Below are 14,010 nucleotides of genomic sequence, written 5' to 3' on the forward strand. Positions count from 1 at the left end.
CATAAACGCTCTGCTCCAGGGGTGGGCATGCCAATTAGCAAAGGCGGTGATATAGTCATTCACCCGCAGAAAACGCGCTACATAACACAGTCATTGGGCGGTGTACATGTCAGTCCTTACTAACAGCACAAAGGATTTCCCATCATACCAGTTTATGTCTTACATAACACCCAGAAAGTATGTGTGAGCACACATTTGTTGTAAAGACACTGTAGAGACTCATTGGTCATTGGTCAGTTTGCATGTCAATTATTACCTGCAACAGCAAGGTTTCCTGCACATTCGTTTACCTCTTATAGTAGTACACAGCACTCACATCACACATCCATTGTCTCTTACTGTAGAGACTCATTGGCCAGTCTACATGTCAATCCCTCCAACAAGGATATCCTGCGACACCACGTTACAGTCGCTCATAACACCCAGATAGCATACAGTAGATCATCTCTAACTGTTAAGACTCAATGCTGTCATTGGCCGGTCTACTTGTCAATGCAGCAAACTGGTTGCTATAAGCTACTATTAGCATAGCCAGACGTTCTCTTCTCCGCAGACATGTTCTTTTTTGGAATTGTCAATCAGTCAACAAGTTTACCTCACAGCAACTAGCAAGGATATGTCAGTATGCTTTACTGTACTGTGCCTGCAAATATTACCAGTAATTGGCTGGTCTACGTGTCGATCATTGCTCATATCACCAAGGATTACCAAGCTAGTTCACCCATTTACAGTATGTCAAATGTCAGTCACAGTCCAACAATTTTATCTGTTACAGTAGCTTGTAGCACCTTGGTCCCGCATTCTTGCCCGGTCTGAGACTTCATGCTGTAATTGGCTGGGATAAATGTCAGTCACAGTCAACTCGTTTACCTGTTAAAGTAGCTCATAACACCTACTGTAGGCCCCACCTTCTTGTACGGCCTCTGCCTTGATGCAGTCATTGGCTGGTCTAAATGCCAACCATATTCAACCTGTTACAGTGGCTCATAACGCCACGATTTCCGATTTTATGGTCTCTGGCTTGACACTGTCATTGGCTGGTCTAAATGGCAATCATATTTGTCAAGGGAAAGTTTTCTGCTGGCTTTAAAACAGACAAGAGAGAAGACAAGTTCTTTGAGAATAGTGAAAAGATGCTGCTACTTGTACAGTATATGTGCATATGTGAGGGAAGGGGTCATCTAAAATGAGAGGCTAAAGCTATCTTAGATGTCCAAGGCTTTTGAATCTGAGCATGTGAAGGAGGCTGGAGGCAAGAGGCCACTCGATCTTTGGGATTTGTTCGGTCGATCAACTCCAAAAGTTTGGGGTTTTGCGTATCGTCATATTTACAAGTAGTTCCTGCCAAAGACACAAGATTCCTTTCCAATAGAACAATTCGCAGAACACAAATTAATGTTCCTTTTGATCGGGATATCCCGATAGGCGTACACATGGCCCGATTTTGGGGTTAGAAAAGGAGTAACCCAAAGGTAATATTCGTGTTTTTAAAAACCCTGGGTTTCAAAAGGGTTATTGATGTTGACATGGCCGGGTTGTTGCTAATATTCCGGTTATGACAGGGTTATTTGACTGCATGTAAACGTACTCACTGTAAAGTCCGAAAAACGTGTCTTCCGGTAAAGTAGTCGACTACGAGTGACATTTAGACGAGCCAGTGACAGCGTAAAGCAGTGGTCAACAACTTTTTTGAGCCCAAGATCCTTTTTTTTAATGTAACATTAATATAATGTCTGATAAAGTGTCTTTTATCACCAACTTATACAGACATAAACATATATGTGCATTTCAACAGCAGCTGCCTGGATAGCTCGAATGTGCCATTGGCCCTAAGGAGGACCTTTTGCTGCCCTGCAAGGTGCCTGGCAGAAAAAACATGAAGTTCGGCCTGAACTGGGCCTGCACTCAATATAAACAAACGTATAGCGAGGGGGAAACAAGCCACCTCGTTAGTGTGGTGAAAGACAGGAACATTATGTCTTTTATTGACGGCAGACAGTACCGCAGTAGCGAAATCAGAAGGTGAGCAAGCAGTTCCGCGAAACAGGGTTTGTACGCATCACGCCAGCCCATCACATTTTTGGTCATTCAAGCGTCATTAAGATATATGAAGCTGATAAACCGTATTGTTTAGCAGCAAGCATTACGGCAACCAGCTAATCGACGTCTACTACGTCTACTCATCAACAACAGCAACGATGAAGCCATGAGGCCGCTAATGATTAACAAAGTTCAGTGGGATTATCCAATTAGGCGCCGGCGCTGGCGGTATTGCTGTTGAGAGGATGGACATCCTCCCGTGTTTCATTAGAGCGCCTCCGGAGCTGGCTGCCGTACAGGCTCGGCTAAATGAGATCATAAATCCGCTGCTCCCTACTTTTATGAGCATGACGGGAAGTCTATTAGAACTTTCATAAGCGACGGGCGGTGCCAGCAGAGCGTGTGGACCGCGACAACACACCAGTCAGCTGATCTTGCAAGAGGAATAAGAAAGGGAGAGGGGGAGGCATTTTGGGAATGCGTCAAGCTGGGTTTTGTATGTCTGGATAGAATCAGGACATCCTACTGATGCACGGGCAACCAGGTGCCATCTTTCTCTCGCACAGTAAACGAACATAAACTAACCTAAATACACTTCTTGTTGAAAGAAACTGGATCACCTCCCTGTGGTCCTGCTGTTTTGTCTGGCTCTTGGAGAACAGGCATTGGGACACATAGTCAATACTCCAACACGAGGTGGAGATGAAAGGAAATATCGCCACTAAATTTTGTGTGTCTGTGGGCATTTTTGATCTATTCATTCATTAGAATATTTGTGTGATCAAAAGTCCTTGATTTTGGACCTAACAGAGGTGCTACCTTGTGGTGTTTAGCCTTATTACACAGACATCCCGCAAAATTGCAGCATCAGCGCTATAAACTGAAGCGTCGGTCTTTGCCTTTTACACAGAACTCAGTGAAGGCAGGCTGTGTGCGCTGTTACACAGCAGCACGGGGCCAATAAAGCATCCATCTACCCATCTACTGCATTTCAGAATCATACTGTACAATTCAATGCGTGACTATTACCTGTAAATACAGTCAAACATCCATTTTTTGTATGATTCAATTTTTGTCGAAAACTTTCTGCAAAATGCCTCGGTTTTCGTTTAGTAGTGCACATAACAAACAAATCAATTTTCCCTTTATTGTGCTTTATCAGTTCACGAAATTGAGCGCCCAAACATACAAACATATGTGTATCTGACTCACTGTTCTTTTTTTCCAGTGTGACTGCTCAATAACACGACATTGGGCTAAAGAAAGTTGCACGTGCCAGCAATTTTGATCAAAAAGGTAAAGCTCTTTGATGCAGATCGCCTGTGATAACACTGCTCTCCTACGCGAGCCTGATTTAAAAAATGAATTTGAATACAAACATGTACACAGACACATAACATCTTGAAATGAGCAGTTGGTGTGTTCTCAAACACAAGTCCATCTGTTTCATGCTTGCCAGTCACTCATCGCCACCTTTTTCTCCCCACTAAATCCAGTTTCACTCACCACGGTACACTTTGCATCAGTAAATCCTTCTTTGAGGTGTTTAGGCAGGATGGCAATTAGCTATGACAACTATGTAAATTGGGAGAAAAGGGATGAGATGTGCTTTACGTCCATAAATAAACAAATCTAGAGTGAAACTGTTCTTTTTGTTACTAAATCTTAAAGTAGTCACATCGGCTGTATCTGTGTGTGAGCACATTTGAATGCTTACAGACCTGTGTGTGTGTGTGTGTGTGTGTGAGTGTGTGTGTGTTTTGATGCTTCCAATGAAAAATCTGAGTGACCTGAAAAATAAATCCCAATATTTTCACCATCAAAATGCGATAGGGATCACCAGGCCGCTGTCCGTCAAGGACCATAAAACTTTATGACAGCCGCTTCGAAGCCCGATGAAGCAAATTGTGTAGATTGATTCCGGGCCATAGATCATTTGATTAAACACTGCGGCGGATTTCATTTTATATTTTTTGCGGTAACTTACAGCCCTCAAGTGGATTTACAGACGTTCAATCAAACCCGTGACGGGATTGAAGTCCATAAAAGGGAGTTAAAATTACATCCATCTTGTCATAAGAGTGGAGCAGTGACTCTGTATTAGTAATAAAATAAGGTTTTAAATTGGCCATTGCAACTAATCAAAACAAGTTCTGTCTTTGTGGAATAAAATATGGATACTGTCCGATGTCCACATGTGTTGTTGCACAATATGTTTTGATAACGCCTTCATCTTTGTGCAAGAAGTTTTTTGTTGTATTCCTCTGTGATTGACTGTGTATCAGTAATTAAAAAAAAAAAGTCCAATGCACAATTGGGCTTTGCCCGTACAAGCGATGTACAGTAATACCAAGTGGTGGAATAAAAGATGGTTGCTGACCAATATCCTTGTACACATACTGTATGTGCTGTTGCGCAGCTAACGACTTCATTTGTTTGAATAAAACAGATGAATAAGGTAAAGTTTTTGGCTAATGAAGTAAAGAGGGAATTATCTTGTGTAGCATAGTTTTTTTTTGTTGCCTGATCTGCGACTTGCGCTCCCCAGCAATGATGCATGATCAACTGTATTAGCCTCAGATGAACTGCTGAGTGGATTCCAACAGTTTACGCCAGGGGTCTCCGACCTGGGGCTTGTAAGCTGATTTTGAGTAGTTCATCTAAGGGTCAAAGAGTATTTACTTAAACTCTTAGTAGTTTTATAACAGTTTCTTTTATTTAATGACAAATGGCCACAAAATACCATAATGACAATGACTGCATTATTTAAGCGGAGATGTTACAAAAATTAGTAAGGCTGGAGTCCCCTGGTTTACACCAACCTGGCAATCTCGCCTCCTCGACGTAGCACCATCCTTAAGTACCATATTGTGGCCGGCAAAAAAAAAAAGAAGCTGTTTGACACTGTCGTGGCGCTGTCGCAGCTCGTCTCTTGCCGTCTTTCTTCTTAATCTCCTACACGGAACCATTTTTTCGAGAAAATATTGACTCCGGTTGCACAAAATCCTTGAAATTGCCACAAACACGTTTAGGAGAGCACGGTAGCAACGTGCGGATCGATACTGAAATATTGACACTTCAATACCAGCTCCTGCATGTTCTAATGTCGATTCTGAAATCAAAATAGTGATACTTTTGATACGTCAGCTATATGATCGTGTCCTGATGTTGTATATTAGCTTGGCTATATTGTAAATCACACCACTACTGTGATAAATTACTGTGATATCTTTTATTGTTTGTTATTTTTTTTTAAATACTGTACACTACATTTTAAAATTTACACATTAGGTGAATTTGCACATAGTGTCGGATCCGTATCGCCGGTACCAGCCTAAATTTTTACCCAGTATCGGATTGTAAATGAAATCAATGGTGTCGCACATCACTCGAGCACACACTGCCGCAATCTCTACTTCCGTAAACACACGGAAATGCGAGTGATGTCGTGCTTTTGCGCATGCACGTCACTTTCCAGACGCTTTGCGTTCACATTAAGAAGTGGCATTTGTCCGGTAATGTGAATGACCACATAAAAAATTGGATTTAAACAAAAAATGCAGTCCTTGGTGAATGGTGAGACATTTTGCTGCATGCTTCAAATAGGACAAAGGAGCGCCATCTGGTGGACGGTTCTAAAAACATATCTTCTAATGCCAGTACAGTAGATGCCTGCCTATTTGTTGCTTATTTTATTTTTTATGGTAACTTCAACAAAAAGTGGTTTGATGGCGCTATCTGCAGTTATGAATCCAGGAGATGGTGCTGTCTCACAAGTAGGCATGGGCCGGTTACTGGTTTCAAGGTACACCACGGTATGAACAAGTCAAAACCACAAAAATGTTGCGTCACACCGTTTCTATGATATGAGAGAATGTGGAGGTCCAGTGCAACTACTATGTGGGAATACGCTGTCATGTCCTGCGTTATTCCTCGCAGTCGATATTGTGTTGATGTGTTGAAACCGCAGCCGTGTGCTGTGTTGCCAAATGCTGGGCATAGATAGCACAGGCGTTGTTAGCCGCCTCGTTAGCATTGAGCGGCGCTCGTATAGCCGTGCTGTTGTCGCCGTTGTGGGTGGCCATATTACTCACGTCGAGGGTCACCATGAGAAGCAGACAGGAGTGGAGGATAAGTGGTGTAAAGCGCTTGCTCTCCACTGAACAACAAGTAACAACCACTTAACGTCTCAGTTGCTAACAACAATCACGTGGAAGTTTGTGGAAAAGTGTGATCTGCCACTATGTAAAAAATGACGTACGAGTTAAAAAAATATTTATATTTTGTGACCTTCTTGCATCACTTGATTGCATTTATTTGCATTTTGGTTTTTGTTTTTTTTTTTAAATTATTTTTAGTAAGAACATATACTGTATATTGTGTTGTGATTTGAGTTACAGGATTAGCCACAGCAGACTTCATTGAGAACTGCATTTTATTTATGTATTATTTATTTAGAAATAATTTTTGGTTATTAATTTCTATACATATTATATACACTTTAATTGTGTTACATTATATGGTTTAAAAATGACTGTTTCAATAAAGACATTTCAAAGTAACACATTTTAGAGCTGTAATTATAATATCGTGAAACCGTCTAACCGTCTAACCATAATATCGTAGTGTCAGAATCTCATACCGGCCCATGCCTAATGCAAGTCAATTCACTCAACATTTTCCAGCAGGAAGATGCTTTGACAAGACATGATGTTGTGGAACTGCACATTTTGTTAGTACGAGTGTACTGTATGTATGTAATTGTGCCTTTATGTGAAAAACTTAATTTAAAATGTGTTTAATAGGGTTTAGTGTATGAAAAATAGGCGTTTTTAGAGCTTTTTATGGTGGTGTGCGTTATTCAAGGTTTTCGCCACGGGCCGGGGGTCCTGGAGCATAACTTCTGTGAGTAGCAGGGCTCCACTGAAGCCCAAATTGAAACTGTACAGTAACAGAAATGATTGCCTTAGTTTATGCTAAGTGGGCCCAAAAATTGCACTTTTTTGTCATGAGGAACAAATGTTTTGTAGCTTTGTCATTTTAGGCTAATTTAAGGAACACAAATGACAGTTGACATTTTTAAAGATGAATATCCTCTGGCAAATTCATCCAGTATAACCAAAATGGTTTGAAAAAAAGGTGGCACAAAATATCCCTTGTATCTCTTACGGGTTATAAGGCATTTGTCGTCATAAAAAGCAAAAAGTAAGTCACTGGTACATCCTGCTAGCCTCCAAGTTTCCGTGTCAGCTTTCAGGGTCTCTGGCACTCATTAAGAAACACGCTTTTTCACTATCCAGATGTGCGCAAGCATCCAGGCGGTGTTGCGTTCACCGGCGTCGTGTACGGGCCGACGTGAACCCGCCTTCATCTGTCTTCTCTGAAGGGAAAAAGCAAATGAAGCAGACGTTTGTTGAACTTTTCGCTGAATGTAGGACATGGCCTTACACGGGGCGCTAAAGGGCAGGCAGCAGCCACACTGTAGCCGGCGGCGTGCTAGCACTGGAGTGTCACATAAGCGTTGCTAGATTGCCTCTGATAAGAGCACCAAACACGGTGAGTCATGATGGGCCCGGCCGGGGCGAGGAAATGTCTTGTTAATCGTGATGGGACTTGATGAGGCGTTTATTCTTTATGGGTGGTGAATATCTCAAACAATATCTCAGGCAGCGTTCACACTTGACCAAAAAGTAAAAAAGGTGGTGCGTACTTAGGTGTGCTTCACTTAGCGTTTGCACTAGTTTTGTCATGGGACCAAAGACTGCACAGTAAAGAACATGTGCATAAAGTAAGGAATTGATTGGGCAGCTTTGGGGACATATTATAATCCCATCCATTTTCTATACCGCTTCTTCCTCATTAGGGTCGCGGGGGCATGCTGGAGCCTATCCCAGCTGACTTCGGGCGACAGGCGGGGTACACTCTGGACTGGTCGCCATCCAATCGCAGGGCACATATAGACAAACAACCATTCACACTTAAATACCATTTTCAAATAAAAAATACAAATATAGATAAAGCATACAGAAAAATTGCAGATTACATTTCGTGCATTAAAGATGCTAAAACCAATCCTGTGTAATTCGGTGTTACACACGTGTTGTTGCTGACAAACCAAATGGGTGAAAAAGCGATTAAAATATCTACTTACTAACAAATTTCATTTTTAGAATCAGCTGTGGGCCATTAAAAAACAAGCTGTGGGGCCCTTTCTGCAAGTGCAACAGTAACAGTTTGTGAATTCCTATTTTATTTTTAGGAATTCAAAGTTCCTCCAGGCGGTATCCTCGTTTTCGATCTCTTCTGGACAATGGTGGCACACTGTTTTCGTCTTATCAACTGGTATTTGTCAGGTTGCCACTTCATGGTGAGAATTGGTTAGAAAATCATGGTTTTTCAAAAATATATTAATGTATAAATTGTGCTGTTTGTGAGTATGGCCTATTAGTAAAAAATATGCATATTGAAGCAACGTATTTGTGAGATACAAATGCCAGACTTGATCGCCGGAACAATAGGCTTTTATTGCAGGTTTGAATTATCTCAGAAATGGCACAATAATACCTAATAAAAATCCCTAATTAAAACATGGGCTACTGTTGCTGCAGTAACCCGCACCAAGCTAAATCTTAACTCTGAACCACCGACATCACTTCCTGTCCACCCACTATTCAGCCTCCCTACAGAACACATTTATTGCAACACACACGAGCATGTGTCGTATTTATGTCTTAAATGGCTTATTTACTCTTATTATGTCCACTATATTGGGTAATACGATGCGTTACAAAGCATATTTAGAAGGTCCTAAATAGGTTTTCTATGCTCTAACTATGAAAATAGTCCATTTATAAATAAGGATTCCTACTTTGTGGAAATTCACTTATCACGGCCAGGTCTGGAACCAATTAACCACAATAAACTAGTTGGTACTGTATCACCAGGAGCTGAAGTGTTCAAAAACAGGAGACCTTACCTGGCTTCTCCTTGGCACTATCACTAGCCATGACTCCCACTAGCCAAAGGCTGGGCTGCACTGTTTTCGTCCGCTTAGACCTCTGCTTTTAGGCACACGACACAAGCATGTGGAGGATGTACACTTCCTTTTCGTTGCTTGAAATGTGTACCGTTTGGGAAAGCATTATGCAAATCATGAGTTCACCTTTCAGTTCAAGTGAACCGTTAACTCGTTTGTTGCACACAAGGGTTTGGATGATGGCGTACAAGCAGAGCAAGCGCACCAGAGTTCCTTTCAACCAAACCAAGCATGACAAGTATGAACACAGCCTCAAAGCAGATGCTGGGGTTTTTGATCAAACTTTGATGAAAGGCACAATCGCTGAAATAAAAGCTCACATCATAATAATAACCATGTATATTTTTATGCCGTCTTGCTCTTTGAAATGCAAAATACAAGACTTGCAGCCGTGAGTCCCAGAGAATTTTGTCGGGAAGAACATTTTTCATCTCGACTGTGAGCCTGATAAGTGAAATGGATGGATTAAGCGGGGCTGTGCACCCCAAAGGGAAACGCGGATGTTGGGCAGGATTTCCGGGGGTTTAGCGCTGCAAATCATTCAGACTCTTCTCACACTCTCACCACCTTTTTACACTGACTGAAAACGGCCTACTGAGACGTGTTCACATTGTACAAAGTTAAAGGGGAATATTTTTTGGGCCTAAATACTTAAACCTCCAAGCATGGCTGCTCATTGCTGTTTTGGACTAAAACATGATGAATTATGAACGTCTTCTTGAAACAGATGGACCTTCCACCCCCTTAAGACAAACATACATAGTTAAACACAAATAGACACGAGTAGTCGTACATCACTTCATATCCAGATGGCTTCACATCTCTCGGGACGTTCAATTTCCTTCCATCATTAGAACAGAACGCTGCATTTGCAGTCACGGGCAAGACGCCATTAAAAAAACAAAAACTGTTCGGGTAAAAAGCAGCAGAGTCGTTCATCACAGCAGCATCAGGAAACTTGCAAATGAATTCCCAACTTAAAGGATGTTGATTAATCATTCTAAGACACTTTGACATATGCAAGGTTTCACATTTGTGTGTTTTTGTTGGATGAAACGGAAGACACCGCTAACCTGCTAAAGTAAAACACGGGCTCGGTTCAGTTTAATCCACGTCATTTGACTCAATTCACTTCTTGGTTAGTTCATTTCTGTTTGATTGGTTCAACTTATTGTGTTGTGTTCTGGTTACTTCTGTTCCGTTCAATTCAGTTAGGTTTGGTTCAGTCTGTTCAATTCATGGGATTTGTTTCGGTTCTGCTACATTCTATTTGACTTGATTTGATTCCCATTTAGTTAAGTTCAGTTCTGTTGAGGCATGGGCCAGATACTGGTTTCAAATTATACCGAGGTATGAAAAAGTTTCAAAAAACAGTTTCAAATCACTAAAATAGTCCATCATACCGTATGCGGTATGAGAGAAAGTAGAGTTATTCCTCGCAGTTGCCGAAAATCGGGCCTTGATAGCACCGGCGTTAGCTGCCTCGTTAGCGTTGAGCGGCGGCGGAACAACCGCGTTGTTGTCGCCATTGTCGGTCGACATATTACTTAGTCGAGGGTCACCAAATGTGCAGATGTGATTCAGAAGGAGACAGGAGTGGAGGATAAGTGGTATAAAATCTCCGTTTACGTTTACTCTCCACTGAACAACAACCAACAACCACTTAATTATAATACAGCGAAACAGTGATATTCAATTCCATTTACATTCAATTAAGTCAAGTTTGCCTTGGTTCGATCTGACCAATTTATTTAATGCGAATCATTTCCATTATGTTCATAGTCCAACTTTAAAGCAGTCTCAGGCAGTTCAGTTTGGTTGAGTTCCATTCCATTCCATTTTTAATTCAATTTGTTATGTTTGGTTGGAGCTGTTCAGTTTATCTAATTTGACTTGCTTATGTTCCATTCATTTGATTCACTTCTTGTTTAGACCAGTTCTGTTTGGTTCAATTCCATTTTATATTCAATTCAGTCAAGTTTCGTTTGGTTTGATCAGTCTGATTTATTTGATACGACTCATTTCCATTCCGTTCAAAGTCCAGCTTAAAGCAGTATCAGTCAATTCAGTTTGGTTCAGTTCAATTCCATTCCATTTTTTTTTTCAATTCAGTTAGGTTTGGCTCAGTCCATTCAATTTTTCAGATTTGGTCCGGTTCCGCCTTGCCCATTTTGATTCAGTTACAGTTCACTTCCATTAAATTCTGGAGTATTTTACATCCGGACAGTTCAGTTAATTAATTCAATTCAATTTATTCCACTCAATTCAGTTCAGTTGGGTTGATTCAATTTGATTCACTTCCAGTCAACTCAGGTGAACTCATTCCATTCAATTCAGTCAGTTGATTTTGATTCAGATAGATTAGCACTGATGGATGAATGGACGGATTCGCTCGTGGTCAGTTCAATTCAGTAATGTTTTAAAATGATAGTTCCAATTCACAAGAAAGCATCATCACTTCAAGCATGATCACTTCAAAGGAGCACTTTGGCAAGCTCCTTTGGTAACCTTGAATACAACACTACAAGTCATCCATGGCAAGTTGCATTGTCGCTGCCACACTGTGGTCAAGCACAGCCCCAAGTGAACAGCCTTCGCCTCCCACCCTGCTGACTGACAGATGGGATCAGCATCACTCACAAGTGTCGATGATAAAACATACAATCACTGCATCATGCTGCATCATTTAGTGCAAACATTGCTCTCACATGCATCGTCCTCATCGCCAGCTCGTTCCTCACTTTCTCCAAACAAAAAGTAAATCATACGCACACTAACGATCCTCTCCGAGGTGCCCCCTCTGGAGGAGATGGCGGTCCCATTGAGTCCCACCAAAGACGGCAAAGTCTGAGACATCCAGTTGGTCACCATGGCCATAGTGCTGAGCACCGCCCCGATCTTCAACATGGGAACACTCATGATGTTTGCCTCCTGTAGTGGGGCGCCCCCTCCTCTGATGGCCCTACAGCCCACCCTGTACCCTGGACCTCGGCTCCAGCCAATGCCAGTCTTCTCCGGGCGCACTTGACCGGGTTAGAACCAGACTCAGCTGATGTTGTTACAGCGGCGTCGCTCCTTGCTGAGACCTGTTAGAGGAGAGCAGCTCGCATCCAGCAGCATCACGCAGGAATCCTCCCTCTCGGAATGACATCTTCAGCCTCCCTACGTCCCTCCCTCGCTCGGTCTGCATCCCTCCCTCACCCACCAACCGCTCTCCTCCTCAAGATTCAGAGCAGCACATTGGCTGCCTCATGTCTCTTCCCCTCCCAAACGCCTCGTATTCCACTCTTTCCCCAATCCCGTCTGCCTGACATATCTCTCTTCTTTTTTATGACTCACAACCTGTATGTGTGTGTGTGTGTGTGTGTGTGTGTGTGGACATCAAAGTGAGAGACTCATTGAACAAAGCTGATCCGGCCTTTGTAATGTGTGCACCAGTGTCTTTACCGGATCGATGGCAGGCGGGATGTTTTAAAAGGTTGTCAGTGGCTGGTGGGTTGGGGGACATCAGCAGGTGGTCTGTCATTCAGCATGGTGACTTCTCATTCGTCACTTTTAAAAGTGTGGCGCTGGCGCAGTGAGATTGTGTGGAAGTCGGAGCGGTGTGAATGATTCAGTAGCGGTGGTGGCCGACATTGCAGCTCAATGTAAAATGTATCGTTTATGCCGCAATCACAGCAAACTAGAAATTGTGTGAGGATGCTGAGACATGCCATCAAAGTCACAAGGAAAGGCACATACTGTATGCCCCCTAGTGGCTAAAAGTATAGGTAGCTGTGTCCGGTTAGGTATGGTATCTATTTTATGCGTTCCCACTGCAAAAGGCGTCGAAGAATATAGACTTTTTTTTAGCACATTTTCTTTAACAAAGTGTTTCCCAAACTTTATTGAGCCAAGGCACATATTTTAGCCAGGCAACCAGGGGCGCCAGGCCTGAGGGATATCTGTCTTTAAAGGTTTAAGAGGTCATATTTTACAGTACTATAGAGCAACCGCTTTTTATGTACAAGACGTAAAGCAAAATGTATCTTTTTATTCCACCAACTTTCTTGTGGGCATCCCACTCATGTCTTTAAAGACTGATATCTTTCTTTTTTTGTGCCCTGGTAGCCTGACTGACTTCCGTTTTGGTCCGTGAACTTGCAACATTTCTTTCATGCAATTATTTTTGGGGTTTTATGTGTGTTTTTGGCATTTGCTGCACTTTTCTTTTGTATTTGTTATATGGTGTTTGTGTGTTTCTCATTTTGGGTCATTTCTGTGTTTTTGGACCTTGGTGTGCGCTGGCGACCAGTCCAGGGTGTACCCCGCCTCTCGCCCGAAGTCAGCTGGGATAGGCTCCAGCCTACCCCAGCGACCCTCGTAAGGATAAGCGGCATAGAAGATGGATGGATGGACCTTGCTGTGCGTTTGCTCCTCCCTGCCACTATATCACAGGCATAGCCAGATAAACAAACATACAAACATACAAAAAAATGTAAATAGTAGAACCAAAACAAACAAAAACTACATTTAAAAAAATAAAAACTTGTTTCAGACAGGCCGCGTGGTTAACATGTTGGCCAGACAGTCAGGAGATCTGGAAGATCTGGGGTCGAATCTCCGTTGGGCATGTTCTCCACATGCCTGTTAGGTTAATTGTTGACTCTAAATAGTCCATAGGTATGAATGTGAGTGTGAATTGTTTGTCTGTAAGTGCCCTGTGATTGACTGGCAACCAGTCCAGGGTGCACCCCACCTCTCACCCAAAGTCACCTCTCACCCTAGGCTCCAGCATACCGCAGCGACCCTAGTGAGCATTAGGCGGCATGGAAAATGAATGAATGAATGTTTCAGATAGAGAGAGCAATTTATGGCATTTAGCTAATGCCAACATGCAGCACTGCTTCGTGTCGCGTTTATGTTCTTCATAGTTCTTTGGTGAGTTACATGCT

At 42.3% G+C, this 14,010-nt stretch overlaps 1 protein-coding gene and 1 long non-coding RNA gene across 3 annotated transcripts in view; one reads left to right on the top strand and one right to left on the bottom strand.

The window, feature by feature from the left end:
* Nucleotides 1-14,010, bottom strand: part of olfm2a (olfactomedin 2a) — a 65,979-nt gene that overhangs the window by 29,884 nt on the left and 22,085 nt on the right. Inside the window, exon 1 of one of the 2 annotated variants that reach the window (XM_054758391.1) lies at nucleotides 11,849-12,253. The exons of the other annotated variant lie outside the window; for it this stretch is intronic. Within the exon in view, the coding sequence (XP_054614366.1) occupies nucleotides 11,849-11,995 (147 nt within the window). The 5' untranslated portion in view covers nucleotides 11,996-12,253. Of the gene's footprint in view, nucleotides 1-11,848; nucleotides 12,254-14,010 lie in introns of those variants that run through there. 2 annotated transcript variants of the gene reach the window in all.
* The window catches only part of LOC129170651 (uncharacterized), a 54,549-nt gene that overhangs the window by 27,313 nt on the left and 13,226 nt on the right, over nucleotides 1-14,010 (top strand). The window lies entirely within an intron of this gene.

Source organism: Dunckerocampus dactyliophorus, chromosome 18 (assembly GCF_027744805.1).
Source record: "Dunckerocampus dactyliophorus isolate RoL2022-P2 chromosome 18, RoL_Ddac_1.1, whole genome shotgun sequence".
In the NCBI taxonomy this organism is placed as follows: Eukaryota; Metazoa; Chordata; class Actinopteri; order Syngnathiformes; family Syngnathidae; genus Dunckerocampus; species Dunckerocampus dactyliophorus.